At 45.1% G+C, this 20,379-nt stretch overlaps 1 protein-coding gene across 4 annotated transcripts in view; it reads right to left on the bottom strand.

The window, feature by feature from the left end:
- ncana (neurocan a) overlaps positions 1-20,379 on the bottom strand; it is a 127,679-nt gene that overhangs the window by 29,896 nt on the left and 77,404 nt on the right. For all 4 annotated transcript variants that reach the window (XM_036986389.2, XM_090182753.1, XM_090182751.1 and 1 more), the window contains exons 8-13: positions 17,692-18,006; positions 14,241-14,390; positions 14,023-14,112; positions 13,690-13,892; positions 13,396-13,549; positions 3,352-4,941 (exon numbers count right to left, since the gene is read on the bottom strand). In XM_036986389.2, the coding sequence (XP_036842284.2) occupies positions 3,352-4,941; positions 13,396-13,549; positions 13,690-13,892; positions 14,023-14,112; positions 14,241-14,390; positions 17,692-18,006 (2,502 nt within the window). The remainder of the gene's footprint in view (positions 1-3,351; positions 4,942-13,395; positions 13,550-13,689; positions 13,893-14,022; positions 14,113-14,240; positions 14,391-17,691; positions 18,007-20,379) is intronic.

Below are 20,379 nucleotides of genomic sequence, written 5' to 3'. Positions count from 1 at the left end.
CCCCAGTATCTCCTGTGTACTTATACCTGCGTTTTCTGTCTGTCTGTTGCCAGTTTGTCTTGTCTCGTCAAGTCGTCCCAGTGTGTTTTTACATGTTTTTCCTTCTTTCTAGTTTGTGTTCTAGTCTTCCCAGTTCCGACCTGTTTTTGCTTGCCCTGACCCTGAGTCTGCCGGCTGTTCTACGCCTGCCTGACTCTTATTATTATTACTGATCTCCGCCTGTCCTGGTCCTGCCATTTGCCTACCCCATGTATATAATAAATCTCTGAGACTCTAACCATCTGCCTCCTGTCTGCATCTGGGTCTCATCCTGTGTCGTTATAGAGAGATAGAAAGGGAGGAGGTGAAAGGTTGAGTGAGAGAGAGGGGAAGAGGTTGAGAAGAAGAGAGAAAGAGAGTATGTGTGAGGTTGTGAGAGAGATAAAAAGAGGATGTGATAGGGTTTGTGAGAGAGAGAGGGAGAGGCAGAGAGACAGGGAGGGTGAGAGAAAGAGAGAAAGGAAGAGGTGAGAGAGGGAGAGAGAGAGAGAAGGGAGCATGAGAGAAAGAGAGAGGAGATAATATGCATTTTGTTAGGGGAAAAAACACAGAGACAGTAGATCTTGCTGCAGGTTATGTCCTGGTCTGTCATAATATTAGAGAGACAGTAGATCTTGCTGCAGGCTATGTCCTGGTCTGTCATAATATTAGAGAGACAGTAGATCTTGCTGCAGGCTATGTCCTGGTCTGTCATAATATTAGAGAGACAGTAGATCTTGCTGCAGGCTGTGTCCTGGTCTGTCATAATATTAGAGAGACAGTAGATCTTGCTGCAGGTTATGTCCTGGTCTGTCATAATATTAGAGAGACAGTAGATCTTGCTGCAGGCTATGTCCTGGTCTGTCATAATATTAGAGAGACAGTAGATCTTGCTGCAGGCTATGTCCTGGTCTGTCATAATATTAGAGAGACAGTAGATCTTGCTGCAGGCTATGTCCTGGTCTGTCATAATATTAGAGAGACAGTAGATCTTGCTGCAGGTTATGTCCTGGTCTGTCATAATATTAGAGAGAGACAGTAGATCTTGCTGCAGGCTATGTCCTGGTCTGTCATAATATTAGAGAGAGAGACAGTAGATCTTGCTGCAGGCTGTGTCCTGGTCTGTCATAATATTAGAGAGACAATAACTCCCACAATGTCATACACCCATAATTGATTAATTGTTGCTGTTTTTATTTTATTTTGTTGATATATTTTTTTTCAAACATATTGTTAATGTATGTAATACTTCATATACATTGCTTTGGCAACCATCCATTCATGCCAATAAAGCATTTATGCCACGTCCTGACCTTAGTTCCTTTTTTTATGTCTCTATTTTAGGTTGGTCAGGGTCGTGAGTTGGGGTGGGCATTCTATGTTTTGTTCTATGTTTGTATTTCTATGTGTTTGGCCTGGTTAGGTTCCCAATCAGAGGCAGCTGTCAATCATTGTCTCTGATTGAGAACCATACTTAGGCAGCCTGTTTTCGCCCTTGAGTTGTGGGTAGTTGTTTTCTGTCTCTGTACCAGACAGGACTGTTTCGTTTGTTCCGTTTTGTTATTTTTGTTCTAGTGTTCAGTGTAATTACACGTATCACGCTGCACCTTGGTCCTCTCCTTCTTCCACCAACGACGATCGTTACAATTTATTTAAAAGAGAGAGAGAGACCCTGAAGCCCCTCATTGATTACGCAGCCTGATGAGGTCCACTCTGATCCAGTCAAGAAAAACACAAACACTGGCCACCACTCAACTTTGACAGAACAGAGTGAGAGAGAGAGATGGAGGGAGAGAGAGAGTGAGAGAAAGAGAGAGAGAGAGAGAGGGTAGGGAGGGAGAGACTATGTACAGCCTTGCTATTGAGAGAGGACGCCATAGGCAGATCTGGCTCTTGAGAGAAGACAGGCTATGTGTCCACTGCCCACAAAATGAGGTGGAAACTGAGCTGCACTTCCTAACCTCCTGACAAATGTATGACCATATTAGAGACACATATTTTTCTCAGATTACACAGACCCACAAAGAATTCGAAAACAAATCCAATTTTGATGATCTCCCATATCTATTGGGTAAAATACCACAGCGTGCCACCACTGTGTGCAAGATTTGTGACGAGTTGCCACAAGAAAAGGTCAACCAGTGAAGAACAAACACCTTTGTAAATACAACCTATATTTGTGTTTATTTTTTCCCTGTTTTTACTTTAACTATTTGCATATCGTTACAACACGGTCTATAGACATGATAGGACATTGGACATGTCTCCATTATTTTGGACCTTGTGAGTGTAATATTTACTGTTCACTTTTTGTTTATTTCACTTTTGTTTATTAATTTCACTTGCGTTGGCAATGTAAACATATGTTTCCTATGCCTATAAAGCCCCTTGAATGGAACTGAGAGAGAGAGAGAGAGAGAGAGAGAGAGAGAGAGAGAGAGAGAGAGAGAGAGAGAGAGAGAGAGAGAGAGAGAGAGAGAGAGAGAGAGAGAGAGAGAGAGAGAGAGAGAGAGAGAGAGAGAGACAGAGAGACCACCACTCTCCTATTAGTGAGACCCAGTCTTCCATGAGCTCCTCTACGCATTGTTTCTGTTTGTGTACCAGGGCTGCTAATGTGAGGGATGGAAACAAGGAGCTAACACAGGACGGTAAAATGGCACACTGCTCGCTTTCCCTCCAGAGGCTATCATCTCAATGAACAACACCACATAACATGTGCTATCAATGATATGCTTTTCTCTGACGTCTCTGTCAAAACAATTTACTGTTGTTAGCCACGATCTTTTGGTTCTACAGATATGCATCACATCTCAGCCTCTGATGAATATACAACATATCTACAACATGTTGACAACATCAACTGTTTCCAAGAGAGCAAAATAAATCACCACAGGAATGTGTGATGCAGCAGGAATGCCTAAGAGGAAGCAGGAAATATGGTGCACCAGCTACAAGCCCCATTCACTATCAGGTGAGAAACAGCTCTGGAGAGAGAGAGACTGAATCAGGCGCTTAATCAGAGGACTATCTACGGAAGCATGACCACCTTCCTATTCCCTAGTGGGAGTACATACAGAATGGGTCTGGAATGAGGAGTTCTGTAGGTTGGAAGGCAACACGCTATAATCTCGGAATTGAAAAACACATTGAATAACAGCACCGAGGAAACAACCGTGGGGATTGTACAGAGATCACTGTGACTGAGGCCCTGATGGAGAGAAACTAAGAATATGATGCTAGTGTTTTGTTCAGCTTGGTGTGCAAATCTTTGGATTAAAAATTAAATTACATTTGTTTGATTTATTTATCAACTGACAGACAGACAGGACTTACCAGCGGAGTCCAGAGTTCCGTTGCTTTGGTTGAATCCGGCACCTCTGCCACCTTCCTCGTCCATGTTGCTAGGCAACCCAGAGTCGAGTGAGTGAGACAAGGCTGTCTCCTCCTCCACTGGTGGTTCGGAGGGCACCTCCAGGGGCTCTCTCTCCGGCCCCTCGCCACCCAACTCTCCAGCTCTCTCCGTGGGGACCCAGGATATGGACGGAGATGCCACCCTGGAGCTGCCCTGGCTGACTGAGGCTGAGGGTGGAGGGGCTGGAGCTCCAGCACCTTGTCTGGATGGAGGGGAAGAGTCTCTGTTGTCTGATCCAGCTGTGGAGCTGCTGACTGCGGGTTGGGTTGTGCTGCCACTGGCTCGTGACTGGTTCTTCCTCATGGTTCTGTTGTTGGATGGAGGGACCCTGAGTTTGGGTTTGGTTGTTCCAACGGGGATACCGGTAAACTGGATCTCCCCTCTGGCCTCGTCGGATGCCCCCAGGGCACTCCCTTCCTCCTCTTTCACCAACGCTCTCCCGCTCACAGCGGTGGCTATGCTATCTGCTCTAGTGGTACTAGTGGTAACCTCTTCCATTCTCCTATAACCCGGCTGGGGTGAGGTCACACCTGTTGATGGGGTCACTTGGACCCATGTGTCTGGGATAGCCTCCCACCCTGCAGTGGTGGAGGTGGAGGCAGAGGACTGGTTCTCTGTGGCCGGGGTAGAGGTGAGCAGGGCTGGGGAGGCTGATGGCTCACCAGCGGAGGACGACGGCACACCAGGGGAGGATGACGGCACACCAGGGGAGGACGACGGCACACCAGGGGAGGACGACGGCACACCAGGGGAGGACGACGGCACACCAGGGGAGGACGACGGCACACCAGGGGAGGACGACGGCACACCAGGGGAGGACGACGGCACAACAGCGGAGGACAACGGCACACCAGGGGAGGACGACGGCACACCAGGGGAGGACGACGGCTCACCAGGGGAGGACGACGGCTCACCGGCGGAGGACGACGGCTCACCGGGGGAGGACGACGGCTCACCGGGGGAGGACGACGGCTCACCGGGGGAGGACGACGGATCACCGGGGGAGGACGACGGCTCACCGGGGGAGGACGACGGCTCACCGGGGGAGGACGACGGCTCACCGGGGGTGGACGACGGCTCATCAGCGGAGGACGATGGCTCACCGGGGGAGGACGACGGCTCACCGGGGGTGGACGACGGCTCATCAGCGGAGGACGACGGCTCATCAGCGGAGGACGACGGCTCACCAGCGGAGGACGACGGCTCACCAGCGGAGGACGACGGCTCACCAGCGGAGGATGACGGCTCACCAGCGGAGGACGATGGCTCACCGGGGGTGGACGACGGCTCATCAGCGGAGGACAACGGCTCACCAGCGGAGGACAACGGCTCACCAGCGGAGGACGACGGCTCACCAGCGGAGGACAACGGCTCACCAGCGGAGGACGACGGCTCACCAGCGGAGGACGATGGCTCACCAGTGGAGGATGACAGCTCACCAGTGGGTGGTGTATCATCTAGGTCCCCCAGTCCTGAGCCATCCCACCACCCACCACCCCATGAGGATAAACCTGAAGAGGGAAGAGAGGGAAGAGGTTAGAGGAGGCAGTGGGATATGGAAAGAGGGAGAGAGAAGGAAAGAAAGAGTGCCGCAACATGAAATACACACATATGCCCAGGCTGTGAGCAGGCAAACAGGCCCAACTCTTAAAAACAGCTTCTATCTCAAGGCCATCAGACTGTTAAACAGCCACCGCTAACATTGAGTGGCTGCTGCCAACACACTGACTCAACTCCAGCCATTTTAATAAGGGAAATTGAAGTAAAAAATGTATCACTAGCCACTTCAAACAATGGCACATAATATAATGTTTACAAACCCTACATTACTCATCTCATATGTATATGTATATACTGTACTCTATATCATCTACTGCATCTTGCCATCTTTATGTCACACATGTATCACTAGCCACTTTAAACTATACCACTTTTATGTTTACATACCCTACATTACTCATCTCATATGAATATACTGTACTCAATACCATCTACTGCATCTTGCCTATGCCGTTCTGTACCATCACTCATTCATATATCTTTATGTACATATTCTTTATCTCTTTACACTTGTGTGTATAAGGTAGTAGTTGGGAAATTGTTCGGTTAGATTACTCGTGGTTATTACTGCATTGTTGGAACTAGAAGCACAAGCATTTCGCTACACTCGCATTAACATCTGCTAACCATGTGTATGTAACAAATCAAATTTGATTTGATTTGAACCCCCCATTCTTGCACTAGCCCAAGTCAATGGCATGTACCAGATGCTGAGCAGGCTCTGCTCACACTTACTGGTCTGAGGCAAAACCACACGACTAACAACTTTGGACACTTTATGGAACCCAAAGCCTTCACTATCTCATCCTGGAATATCCCAGGCCTGAGGTCATCTGCTTTTGGCCTAAAAAGCAGGAACCTGGACTTCACCAAAGAAATTAGAAATACAGACATTGTCATCCTCAAGAAACATGGTATAGAGGAGATGGATCCACTGGTTGCCCTCTAGGTTACAGAGAGCTGGTAGTCCCATCCACCAAAGGAACATTTTGAACAGAGAAAAATGTCCTCCTATATCCCTCCACTAGAATCCCCATACTTTAATGAAGACAGCTTCTCCATCCTGGAGGGGGAAATCAACCATTTACAGGCCCAGGGACATGTACTAGTCTGTGGCGACCTAATGCTAGAACTGGACAAGAGCCTGACACCCTCAGCACACAGGGGGACAAACACCTACCTTGAGGTGACACCAATCCCTCCGCCATATACCCATCAAGACACAACTATGACAACAAAACAAACAAAAACGGGTCACAACTCCTGCAGCTCTGTCAGACGCTGGGCATGTATATAGACAATGGTAGATTTAGAGGGGACTCCTATGGTAGGTACACCTATAACTCATCTTGGCAGTAGTACTGTAGACTACTTATCACTGACCTCAACCCAGAGTCTCTCAGCGAGTTCACAGTCAGCCCACTGACATCCCTAACAGATCACAGCAAAATCCAAGTCTACTTGAACAGAGCAATCCTCAATCAGGAGGCATCAAAGCCAAAGGAACTGAATAAAATCAACAAATACTATAGATGGAAGGAAAGCAGTGCAGAAACATACCATAAAACAATGAGGCAACAACAAATTCAATCCCTTTTAGACAACTTCCTGGACAAAAGGTTTTACTGAAATAGTGAAGGTGTAAACTTGACCGGTGAAAATCTAAACAGTCTATCAGTGTCCCTATCAAATAAAAAAATGTCAAGCAGACAACCTAAGATAATTAACAACGATGACAAATAGTTTGATGAAGAATGCAAAAACCTAAGACAGAAATTGAGAAACCTATCCAACCAAAAACATGGAGACCCAGAAAACCTGAGCCTACACCTTCAGTATGGTGAATCACGAAAACATTACAGAAATACACTACGGAAAAAGAAGGAACAGCACGTCAGAAATCAGCTCAATGTAATGGAAGAATCCATAGAATCCAACCCATTTAACTCACTCTGGCATCTTCCCCAATATTTGGAACCAAGGACTGATCAACCCAAACCACAAAATTGGGGACAAATTTGACCCCAATAACTACTTTGAGATATAAGTCAACATCAACCTTGGGTAAATCCTCTGCATTGTCATTAACAGCAGACTCATACATTTCCTCAGCGAAAACAATGTAACTGAGCAAATGTCAAATTGGCTTTTTACCAAATTACCTTAAGACAGACCACGTATTCACCCTGCACACCATAATTGACAAACAAACAAACCAAAACAAAGGCAGTCTTCTCATGCTTTGTTGATTTCAAAAAAGCTTTTGACTCAATTTGGCATGAGGGTCTGCTATAAAAATTGATGGAAAGTTCTGTTAGGGGAAAAACATACAACATTACAAAGTACACAAACAACAAGTGTGTGGTTAAAATTAGCAAAAAACACACACCTTTCTATCCACACGGCCATGAGGTGAGACAGGGATGCAGCTTTAGCCCCACCCTCTTCAACATATATATCAACGAATTGGCAAGGGCACTAAAACAGTCTGCAACACCCGGCCTCAACCTACTAGAATCTGAAGTCAAATGTCTACTATTTGCTGATGATCCCCCCCAAGTCAATGCTTTGCAGAGGCACCTTCTTTTGCAGCAATTACAGCTGCAAGTCTCTTGGATTTTTGCCCATTCTTCAAGGCAAAACTGCTCCAGATCCTTCAAGTTGGATGGGTTCCGCTGGTGTACAACAATCTGAATCACAGATTTTCAATTGGATTGAGGTATGGGCTTTGACCATCCAAGACATTTAAATGTTTCCCCTTAAACCACTCGACTGTTGCTTTAGCAGTATGCTTAGGGTCATTGTCCTGCTGGAAGGTGAACCTCCGTCCCAGTCTCAAATCTCTGTAAGAATTTCCCTGTATTTAGCGCCATCCATCATTCCTTCAATTCTGACCAGTTTCCCAGTCCCTGCTGTTGAAAAATATCCCCACAGCATGATGCTGCCACCACCATGTGTCACGCCCTGGCCATAGAGAGGCTTTTATTCTCGATTTTGGTTAGGCCAGGGTGTGACTAGGGTGAGCATTCTAGTTTCTTTATTTCTATGTTTTCTGTTTCTATGTTTTGGCCGGGTATGTTTCTCAATCAGGGACAGCTATCTATCATTGTCTCTGATTGGGAATCATACTTAAGCAGCCTGTTTTGCCTCCTTAGTTGTGGGTAGTTGACTTTGTTAGTGGCCTGTATAGCCCTAGTAAGCATCACGTTCGTTTTTGTTGGTGACATTATCAAAAAAAAAGAGATGTACGCTCACCACGCTGCACCTTGGTCCGGTCATTTCCCTGACGACGTTCGTGACACCATGCTTCACTGTGGGGATGTTGTTCTCGGGGTGATGAGAGGTGTTGGGTTTGTGCCAGACATAGCATTTTCCTTGATGGCCAAAAAGCTCAATTTTAGTCTCATCTGACCAGAATACCTTCTTCCATATGTTTGGGGAGAATTCCAATTGCCTTTTGGCGAACACCAAACGTGTTTGCTTATATTTTCTTTAAGAAATTGCTTTTTTCTAGCCACTCTTCGGGTAAAGCCCAGCTCTGTGGAGTGTACGGCTTAATGTGGTCCTATGGACAGATACTCCTTTCTCCGCTGTGGAGCTTTGCAGCTCATTCAGGGTTATCTTTGGTCCCTTTGTTGCCTCTCTGATTAATGCCCTCCTTGCCTGGTCTGTGAGTTTTGGTGGGCGGCCCTCTCTTTGCAGGTTTGTTGTGGTGCATATTCTTTCCATTTTTTAATAATGGTTTTAATGGTGCTCTGTGGATGTTCAAAGTTTCTGATATTTTTTATAACCCATCCCTGATCTGTACTTCTCCACAACTTTGTCCCTGGCCTGTTTGGAGAGCTCCTCGGTCTTCATAGTGCCGCTTGCTTGGTGGTGCCCCTTGCTTAGTGGTGTTGCAGACCCTGGGGTCTTTCAGAACAAGTGTATATATACTGAGATCATGTGACAGATCATGTGCCACTTAGATGGCACACAGATGGACTTTATTTAACTAATTATGTGACTTCTGAATGTAATTGGTTGTACCAGATCATATTTAGGGGCTTTATGGCAAAGGGGTTGAATACATACAGTGAGGGAAAAATGTATTTGATCCCCTGCTGATTTTGAACGTTTGCCCACTGACAAAGAAATGATCAGTCTATAATTTTAATGGTGGGTTTATTTGAACAGTGAGAGACAGAATAACAACAAAAAAATCCAGAAAAACGCATGTCAAAAATGCTATAAAGTGATTTGCATTTTAATGAGAGATAAGTATTTGACCCCTCTGCAAAACATGACTTAGTACTTGGTGGCAAAACCCTTGTTGGCAATCACAGAGGTCAGACGTTTCTTGTAGTTGGCCACCAAATTTGCACACATCTCAGGAGTGATTTTGTCCCACTCCTCTTTGCAGATCTTCTCCAAGTCATTAAGGTTTTGAGGCTAACATTTGGCAACTTGAATCTTCAGCTCCCTCCACAGATTTTCTATGGGATTAAGTAAGGTCTGGAGACTGGCTAGGCCACTCCAGGACCTTAATGTGCTTCTTCGTGAGCCACTCCTTTGTTGCCTTGGCCGTGTGTTTTGGGTCATTGTCATGCTGGAATACCCATCCATGACCCATTTTCAATGCCCTGGCTGAGGGAAGGAGGTTCTCACCCAAGATTTGACGGTACATGGCCCCGTCCATCTTCCCATTGATGCAGTGAAGTTGTCCTGTCCCCTTAGCAGAAAAACACCCCTAAAGCATAATGTTTCCACCTCCATGTTTGACAGTGGGGATGGTGTTCTTGGGGTCATAGGCAGCATTCCTCCTCCTCCAAACACGCGAGTTGAGTTGATGCCAAAGAGCTCCATTTTGGTCTCATCTGACCACAACACTTTCACCCAGTTGTCCTCTGAATCATTCAGATGTTCAAATCAAATCAAATCAAATGTATTTATTTTGCCCTTCGTACATCAGCTGATATCTCAAAGTGCTGTACAGAAACCCAGCCTAGAACCCCAAACAGCAAGCAATGCAGGTGTAGAAGCACGTTCATTGGCAAACTTCAGACAGGCATGTATATGTGCTTTCTTGAGCAGGGGGACCTTGCGGGCGCTGCAGGATTTCAGTCCTTCACGGCGTAGTGTGTTACCAAATGTATTCTTGGTGACTATGGTCCCAGCTGCCTTGAGATCATTGTCAAGATCCTCCCGTGTAGTTCTGGGCTGATTCCTCACCGTTCTCATGATCATTGCAACTCCACGAGGTGAGATCTTGCATGGAGCCCCAGGCCGAGGGAGATTGACAGTTCTTTTGTGTTTCTTCCATTTGCGAATAATCACACCAACTGTTGTCACCTTCTCACCAAGGCGATGGTCTTGTAGCCCATTCCAGCCTTGTGTAGGTCTACAATCTTGTCCCTGACATCCTTGGAGAGCTCTTTGGTCTTGGCCATAGTGGAGAGTTTGGAATCTGATTGATTTGTTGCTTCTATGGACAGGTGTCTTTTATACAGGTAACAAACTGAGATTAGGAGGACTCCCTTTAAGAGTGTGCTCCTAATCTCAGCTCGTTACCTGTATAAAAGATACCTGGGAGCCAGAAATCTTTTTGATTGAGACGGGTTCAAATACTTATTTTCCTTATTAAAATGCAAATCAATTTATAACATTTTTGACATTCGTTTTTCTGGATTTTTTTGTTGTTACATGCTGACCAGACCGGACACGTCGCGTGCGCGACCGTCGTAAAATACATTTAGAAATCCATGTTATTCAATTATTGCACCCACACTGCTCGCACGCGCCAACGAGCATCTGCGATGCCAAGGGCTAAAATAGAACTCAGTCCTACTTCTGACGCAGATCGCGCTGCAAGTCCTGCCTCTCCCATTTTCCCATTGGTTTATAGAAGCGTGCCATTTCCTCATTGATTATACCCACGTGGGTGATTGAAAGACTAACTGTTTTGCCGGTAGTCGTGGTAATACAATTAAAGTTTAGATGCGATCACCATATAAATTAAACGATGAAAAAGCCTGGAAGGAGGAGAGATGACTGGAAACGATTCAGTTGGCAGTTTTATGTGTGGATTAATTGTCGGAGTAGAGGTCCTTGTGCATTTCAGGTAAAATAACAACTCAATGTTTATATCCCAGGACAAATTAGCTAGCAACAGCAAGCTAGCTATATAGGACAAATTAACGTTAGCTAGCAAGTGTAAGCTAACTAGCTAAATTACCATACATGTTTAATGCTTTTCGACCTGTCCCCAAATTAATGTCATTGGTTCAGAGTTTGTTTTGATATTTTAACCTGACTGTCGTGATCGCGTTTAGTGTGGGGGGGCAAAATAAATGTATGCACGATAGCGCACGTGCGCAGCCAGTTTGGGTTCTGTGTTAGTCTCTCACTGTTCAAATAAACCTACCATTAAAATTATAGACTGATCATTTCTTTGTCAGTGGACAAACGTACAAAATCAGCAGGGGATCAAATACTTTTTTCCCTCACTGTATGCACGCAAGTAATGTTTTTCATTTCACTTCACCAATTTGGACTATTTTGTGTATTCCGTTACATGAAATCCAAATAAAAATCAATTTAAATTACAGGTTGTAATGCACCGAAATAGCAAAAACACCAAGGGGGATGAATACTTTTGCAAGGCACTGTATTTCCCTCAGATTACACAGACCCACAGAGAATTTGAAAACAAATCCAATTTTGATAAACTCTCATATCTATTGGGTGAAATACCAGTGTGCCATCACAGCAGCAAGATTTGTGATCTGTTACCACAAGAAAAGGGCAACCAGTGAAGAACAAACACCATTGTAAATACAACCCATATTTACGTTTATTTATTTTCCCTTTTGTAATTTATTTGCACATCGTTAAAACACTGTATGTAGACAAATGTCTTTATTCTTTTGGAACGTTTGTGAGTCTAATGTTTACTGTTCATTTATTTGATTGTTTATTATCACATGTTTACAATGCCAATAAAGCCCCTTGACTTGAATTGAATTGAGAGAGAGAGAGAGAGAGGGAGAGAGAGAGAGAGGGGGAGAGAGAGAGAGAGAGAGGTGTACCAAACTCACTAAAAGAAGCAGTAAGGCCTCTCTTGAAAAAGTCAAACGTTGACCCAGAAAATATGAAAAACTATCGGCCTATATCGAATCTTCCATTCCTCTCAAAAAATTTTGAAAAAGCGGTTGCGCAGCAACTCACTGCCTTCCTGAAGACAAACAATGTATACGAAATGCTTCAGTCTGGTTTTAGACCCCATCATAGCACTGAGACTGCACTTGTGAAGGTGGTAAATTACCTTTTAATGGCATCAGCCCTAGGACCATACCTCAGGACTACCTGGCATGATGACTCCTTGCTGTCCCCAGTCCACCTGGCCGTGCTGCTGCTCCAGTTTCAACTGTTCTGCCTGCGGCTATGGAATCCTGACCTGTTCACCGGACGTGCTACCTGTCCCAGACCTGCTGTTTTCAACTCTCTAGAGACAGCAGGGGTGGTAGAGATAATCTTAATGATCGGCTATGAAAAGCCAACTGACATTTACTCCTGAGGTGCTGAGTTGCTGCACCCTCGACAACTACTGTGATTATTATTATTTGACCATGCTGGTCATTTATGAACATTTGAACATCTTGGCCATGTTCTGTTATAATCTCCACCCGGCACAGCCAGAAGAGGACTGGCCACTCCTCATAGCCTGGTTCCTCTCTAGGTTTCTTCCTAGGTTTTGGCCTTTCTAGGGAGTTTTTCCTAGCCACCGTGCTTCTACACCTGCATTACTTGCTGTTTGGAATTTTAGGCTGGGTTTCTGTACAGCACTTTGAGATATCAGCTGATGTACGAAGAGCTATATACATATATTTGATTTGATTTTGATTTGAGAGAGAGAGACCACAGGAGCTGGACAGAAACCCTTTATTAGAATAATTAAATAATGCAGAAAAACAATGTCTAAGGTTCCCTTCTCTTTTAAACATTTATGTCTGTGGGTTGAAAGGGGCCAGAGAACATATCTGTATTAATGAAGTCTAGACTACTGAAAAGGCCAGTCCTTATTGAATTACCACACAGACAGTTTTTGACCCAGACAAACGTTCACACCCACTCACAAACACACTCTCTATTTCTCTCTTATATTCACTGTGGTCCTCTGTAGCTCAGTTGGTATAGTGTGGCTCTTACAACATCAGGATAGTGGGTTCAATTCCCTGGCCCAGCAGCTATGGGATATGTGAAATGTATGCACAAATGTATGCAAAGTTGCTTTGGATAAAAGATTCAGTGTATTTGTCTTCTCAGCCACAGATCCCTGGTCTTTTGGAAAAAACCTAAATGATGATACATTACTCTCTAGCTGTAAATCTCTGTATCCCAACCAAAATAAAGAAAAAAGTACTAACCTGGAGCAGGAGAGCCAGTGGGTACAGCCACACTGTCTGTCAGAGTCCCTGCTGCACTTCCCTTTCTCTCCCCCTCTGGACTGCCTGTTCCTGGGGTACTTTCTGCCAGGTAGTTCCACGGCTTCCACATGGACTTCACTATCTTGGCCATCACCTTTAGACAGAGGCCACCATACACCCAATACAATGAATGTACTGTACAGTAAACAATACTAGGGCCCAAAAAGTGCCAATATGCCAAAGTACTTGATGATTCAGTACTTGTAATAAACGGATGTTGTAAAACTGACCAACCTTTCTGTCAGCTGGGGTCGAGGGTGATAGTTCTTCCTGAGTGGTAGTACTTGGGCTGGGGCTGGGTGTGGCTGGAGGTCTGAGGAAAGCTCCAGAGTCAGGGTCCATGTCTCCCAGGTCTCCCCAGGCTAGAGAGCTCTCTCCTGGGCTCAACTGCAGGGTGACATACCCCTCAGAGGACTCTGAGGACCAGGGATCTGTGGCTGAGAAGACAAACATGCTGAATTACAGTAAAAATAATCAACCAAAGCAACCAGTAACTTTGGTCAAAAGTAGTGATCTATATGGTTACAGTAATAGGGTGTAATTTAAGTTGCAAATAATGTTTCTTACAAGAGTGGGCCTCTTCCTCCAGATCAACCAATCCGGTCCAGTTTGAGGGTGTGAGGTCATCAGATGGTGAAAGGTTACGGCTCTCTGTGACTACGAGAGAGAGAGGAGTATTAATGATAGAATCAGAATAGATTAGAAAAATATAATCAAAAGACCATGTTTCCATTCAACAATGTAAAAAAAAAAACATGAATCTATCCATTCATTTCCAAACCCACCGGTGGTTGGTGTGCCGCTGGTGGTCTCAGTAGCCAGGGCAGGACTGTCTGTTCCCAGGTTGTCTGAGTGGCTGGAGCCGGTCAGCTGACTCCAAGGCTTCCACAAAGACGTGTAGATCCTAGAGATGGGTCCTGGCTTCTTCACGTTCCCTGTGAGGCACAATGAGAGTCAATGACTGACGAAGCTTCAGTCCAGCTTCATTCTGAATGATTCATTTCGTGCAGTTTCAATCTGAATGATTCATTTAGTGCAGCTTCATTCTGAATGATTCATTTAGTGTAGTTTCAATCTGAATGATTAATTCAGTGCAGCTTCATTCTGAATGATTCATTTAGTGTAGTTTCAATCTGAATGATTCTTTCAGTGCAGCTTCATTCTGAATGATTCATTTAGTTTAGCTTCAATCTGAATGATTAATTCAGTGCAGCTTCATTCTGAATGATTAATTTAGTGCAGCTTCATTCTGAATGATTAATTCAGTCCAGCTTCATTCTAAATGACAGAAACACATTCCTCATGCTTTACCTCAAGGAGAAAGCGGACAGATGTCCAAGTTAAATCACATGACAGTAAATATATGATGAGACCATAAGGAATTGTAAAGTATGCATGCACAGGAGATGCTAAAAGCCTATGAATGAACAATGACCAAGAATGTACGGACAGTATTTGCAATGAATTCATGTCTAATAAGGAATAATCTCTCTCCTCCTTCCCTCACTAAAGCCCTCTTTCACTTTCTAGAAGTATATCCAGCAGTACCCTTCTAAAAACGAGACAGGTTAGGCCCAAATGCAGCCATTTTTATCTAAATATCAAATCATTTCTGAGATATAATGAAGTAACTTATTGTGATAGTTTGCAATTAAAATGGTCAAAAAGAAACAAAAAATAGCTTCTTAGCAAAGGCCAATTTTTCCAGCAAGAATTTTTCTAGGACTGTTCAGGAGTGGTCTAAGTGGGGAGTGGAAAACTGAAAACTAGCTGTTATTGGCAGAGAGGTTTGGAACTCTCTTTCTTCAAATCAGAAGAAAGGGGGTTTATAGGTCACGTACACAGTTTAGCAGGTGGTATAGCGGTGCAGTGAAATGCTTATGTTGCTAGCTCATAACAATGCAGTCAAATGTCTATGAGCTAATTCATTAACTAATTAACCATCCAACCAAAACAGGCAGAAATTTCAGGAGGTCTTTTAAAACAGCTGTTAAACTAAAAGTGCATTATCATAATTTATACAATTTCATAGTATTATTCCAATCAAAAAGTGTGGAAATACATATAAAACACAGGAAAAGCATTTTTTTGACTGCACTGGGCCTTTAACATCATCAAGAACAAAACCCATGTTGCTATCGTTACGTCCATGAAAACCCATGTCATGGTGGGCAAAAGTGTAGTCATGGTTACCTCACAAGAAATCAATTTGAATGACATGAGCTAAACTACTTCTATGCTCGCTTTGAGGCAAATAACACTGAAACATGCATGAGACCACCAGCTGTTCTGGAAGACTGTGTGATCACGCTCTCCGCAGCCGATGTGAGTAAGACCTTTAAACAGGTCAACATTCACAAGGCAGCAGGGCCAGACGGATTACCAGGATGTGTACTGCAAGCATGCACTGACCAACTGTCAAGTATCTTCTCTGATATTTACAACCTCTTCCTGCCCAAGTTTGTAAACCAACATGTTTCAAGCAGACCACTATAGTGCCTGTGCCCAAGAACACTAAGGTAACCTGCCTAAATGACTACCGACCCGTAGCATTCACATCTGCAGCCATGAAGTGCTTCGAAAGGCTGGTCATGGCTCACATCAACACCATTATCCCAGAAATCCTAGACCCACTCCAATTTGCATATCGCCCCAACAGATCCACAGATGATGAAATCTCTATTGCACGCCACACTGCCCTTTCCCACCTGGACAAAAGGAACACCTATGTGAGAATGCTATTCATTGACTATAGCTCAGCGTTCAACACCATAGTGCCCTCAAAGCTCATCAATAAGCTCAGGACCCTGGGACTAAACACCTCCCTCTGCAACTGGATCCTAGTCTTCCTGACGGACATCCCCCAGGTGGTAAGGGTAGGTAACAACACATCTGCCACGCTGATTCTCAACACAGGGGTGCGTGCTCAGTCCCCTCCTGTGCTCCCTTTTCACTCATGACTGCACAGCCAGGCACGACTCCAACAGCATCATTAAGTTTGCCGATGACACAACAGTGGTGGACCCGATCACTGACAACGACGAGACAGCCTATAGAGAGAAGGTCGGAGGCCTGGCCGTGTGGTGCAACGACAAAAACCTCTCCCTCAACGTGATCAAGACAAAGGAAATGATTGTGGACTACAGGAAAAAGATGACCGAGCACGGCCCCATTCTCCTCGACGGGGCTGCATTCGAGCAGGTTTTGAGCTTCAAGTTCCTTGGTGTCCACATCACCAACAACCTAACATGGTCCTAGCACACCAAGACAGTCGTGAAGAGGGCACGACAAAACCAATTACCCCTCAGGAGACTGAAAATATTTGTCATGGGTCCTCAGATCCTCAAAAGTTTCTACAGCTGCAATATCGAGACTGGTTGCATCACTGTCTGGTTTGGCAACTGCTCGGCCTCCGACCTCAAGGTACTACAGAGGGTAGTGCGAACGGCCCAGTACATCACTGGGGCCAAGCTTCCTGCCATCCAGGACCTCTATACCAGGCGGTGTCAGAGGAAGGCACTAAAAATTGTCAAAGACTTCAGCCACCCTAGTCATAGAATGTTCTCTCTGCTACCGCACGGCAAGCGGTACCGGAGTGCCAAGTCTAGGTCCAAGAGGCTTCTAAACAGCTTCTACCCCCAAGCCATAATTTTTTACAATTTTACCTTTATTTAACTAGGGAAGCCAGTTAAGAACAAATTCTTATTTACATTGACAGCCTAGGAACAGTGGGTTAACTACCTTGTTCGGGACAGAACGACAGAATTTTACCTTGTCCGCTCTGGGATTCAATCTAGCAACCTTTCAGTTACAAGCCCAACCACTAGGCTACCTGCCGAACACCTAATCAAATACCACCTTTTACACTGCTGCTACTCTCTGTTGTTATCATCTATGCATAGTCACTTTAAGAACTCTACCTACATGTACACATTACCTCAACTAACCGTTGCCCCCGCACATTGACTCTGTACAGGTCTCACTATTGTAATTTTACTGCTGCTCTTTAATTACTTGTTACTTGTATCTCTTATTCTTATCCATATTTTTGTATAACTGCATTGTTGGTTAGGGGATCTTAAGTAAGCATTTCACTGTAAGGTTTACACATGTTGTATTCTGCACATGTGACTAATACAATTTGATTTCATATTACAAGGTGATTCAGTAGAGATGGTCCGGTCATCATAGCTACACCTTGATCACTTGTAATCCAGATCTGGACTTCATTCTCACCTCTGTAGCAATAGGCGTCATAGAGAGGTATGGCGTCCGTAGCATTGGCTGCTCCGCTGCTGGTTGTGGTTCCATTGGTGTTGGGTACAACGGTCCGGACCCCTGGCTGGTCCCCTCCACAGCCCTGCCTGGGCTGGGTGATAGGGTAGCGGACACTGCCGTCAGAGAGCCAGCCTGGAGCACAGACGTCCAGCCCTGTCCTCCAGGCCAGGTAGAGCTGTCCCACCGTGGCTAATTGTCCCCCCAGGGAGACGCAGCGTTCTGAGGCAGAGGACAGAGACAGACGCCCAGGAACCCAGGAATGAAATACCTCACCTGGACAGAGAGAGAGAGAGAGAGAGAGAGAGAGAGAGAGAGAGAGAGAGAGAGAGAGAGAGAGAGAGAGAGAGAGAGAGCGATAGAGAGAGAGAGAGATAGTGAGATAGAGACAGAGAGAGAGAGAGGGAGACAGAGAGAGAGGGAGAGAGGGAGAGAGAGAGATTATCGAACTGGCATGGAGGCCACGTGCCCTGATAACATATGAACATGTCAGTTGTGGACCCCCTGGAAGTCCCCCCCCCCCCCCCCCCCCTAGAAGATGGCACCATGAACAAGGCGGTTGAAGGCCCCCTTGAGGTCAGGACCCTCCCCCCAGATAGCATATGAACACATCAGTTGATGTTCTCTCAGCCTCATGGCAAAATGAGGCTGAGATATACATGATGATATACAACTGCACATATATCTGTCTGGCCAATGGCAAAATGTATAGAATAGCTTGAGATTAGCTATACAACTGCACATATATCTGTCTGCTCCATGGCAAAATGTGTAGAATTGCAGGAAATTCCCTGTAAAGATATCCAACAGTGATTGTTGAAATGTTCCTGTTGAAAAGTGTATATCCCAAGTAAAAATACAGCAAAATACACACACTAAATCATAGAAAAACATATTTTGAACAAAATAGTGTTCTTTAGACATACAGTAACTGCAAACTTCAAGGAGAAAGACATTCAAAGAGTTGGTCTGATGGTGTTGGTCTAATGGAGTTGGTCTGATGGAGTTGGTCTAATGGTGTTGGTCTGATGGTGTTAGTCTAATGGAGTTGGTATGATGGTGTTGGTCTGATGGTGTTGGTCTAATGGAGTTGGTCTGATGGTGTTAGTCTAATGGAGTTGGTCTGATGGTGTTGGTCTGATGGTGTTAGTCTAATAGAGTTGGTCTGATGGTGTTGGTCTGATGGTGTTGGTCTGATGGAGTTGGTCTGATGGTGTTGGTCTAATAGAGTTGGTCTGATGGTGTTGGTCTGATGGAGTTGGTCTGATGGTGTTAGTCTAATAGAGTTGGTCTGATGGTGTTGGTCTAATAGAGTTGGTCTGATGGTGTTGGTCTGATGGAGTTGGTCTGATGGAGTTGGTCTGATGGTGTTGGTCTGATGGATTTGGTCTGATGGATTTGGTCTGATGGTGTTGGTCTGATGGAGTTGGTCTGATAGTGTTGGTCTGATGGATTTGGTCTGATGGAGTTGGTCTGGTGGTGTTGGTCTGATGGAGTTGGTCTGATGGTGTTGGTCTGATGTTGTTGGTCTGATGGTGTTGGTCTGATGGTGTTGGTCTGATGGATTTGGTCTGATGGATTTGGTCTGATGGTGTTGGTCTGATGGAGTTGGTCTGATGGTGTTGGTCTGATGGATTTGGTCTGATGGAGTTGGTCTGGTGGTGTTGGTCTGATGGAGTTGGTCTGATGGTGTTGGTCTGATGGTGTTGGTCTGATGGTGTTAGTCTAATAGAGTTGGTCTAATGGTGTTGGTCTGATGGAGTTGGTCTGATGGTGTTGGTTTGATGGAGTTGGTCTGATGGTGTTGGTCTGATGGAGTTGGTCTGATGGAGTTGGTCTGATGGTGTTGGTCTGATGGAGTTGGTCTGATGGTGTTGGTCTGATGGAGTTGGTCTGATGGATTTGGTCTGATGAAGTTGGTCTGATGGATTTGGTCTGATGGTGTTGGTCTGATGGAGTTGGTCTGATGGATTTGGTCTGATGGATTTGGTCTGATGGATTTGGTCTGATGGTGTTGGTCTGATGGATTTGGTCTGATGGATTTGGTCTGATGGATTTGGTCTGATGGTGTTGGTCTGATGGATTTGGTCTGATGGTGTTGGTCTGATGGTGTTGGTCTGATGGATTTGGTCTGATGGTGTTGGTCTGATGGATTTGGCCTGATGGAGTTGGCCTGATGGATTTGGCCTGATGGAGTTGGTCTGATGGAGTTGGCCTGATGGAGTTGGTCTGATGGAGTTGGTCTGATGGAGTTGGTCTGATGGATTTGGTCTGATGGTGTTGGTCTGATGGATTTGGTCTGATGGTGTTGGTCTGATGGTGTTGGTCTGATGGATTTGGTCTGATGGTGTTGGTCTGATGGATTTGGCCTGATGGAGTTGGCCTGATGGATTTGGCCTGATGGAGTTGGTCTGATGGAGTTGGCCTGATGGAGTTGGTCTGATGGAGTTGGTCTGATGGAGTTGGTCTGATGGAGTTGGTCTGATGGGAAGTTGTGATGTCATCAGCCTATAGAGAACAAAAGAGGAAAAGCCACCCCTCACTTGTGCTATGTCATGACTGACCTGGTCCACCTATTGAGATGTTGGTTAAGTTAATCAGGTGTTAAATTAGGTGAAAAGGAGACTGGAGTCCTACTTTACAGTTTTT

This window comes from Oncorhynchus mykiss, chromosome 8, assembly GCF_057628025.1.
Source record: "Oncorhynchus mykiss isolate SJ-2025 chromosome 8, ASM5762802v1, whole genome shotgun sequence".
In the NCBI taxonomy this organism is placed as follows: domain Eukaryota; kingdom Metazoa; phylum Chordata; class Actinopteri; order Salmoniformes; family Salmonidae; genus Oncorhynchus; species Oncorhynchus mykiss.
This window is presented reverse-complemented; position numbering and strand designations above follow the sequence as displayed.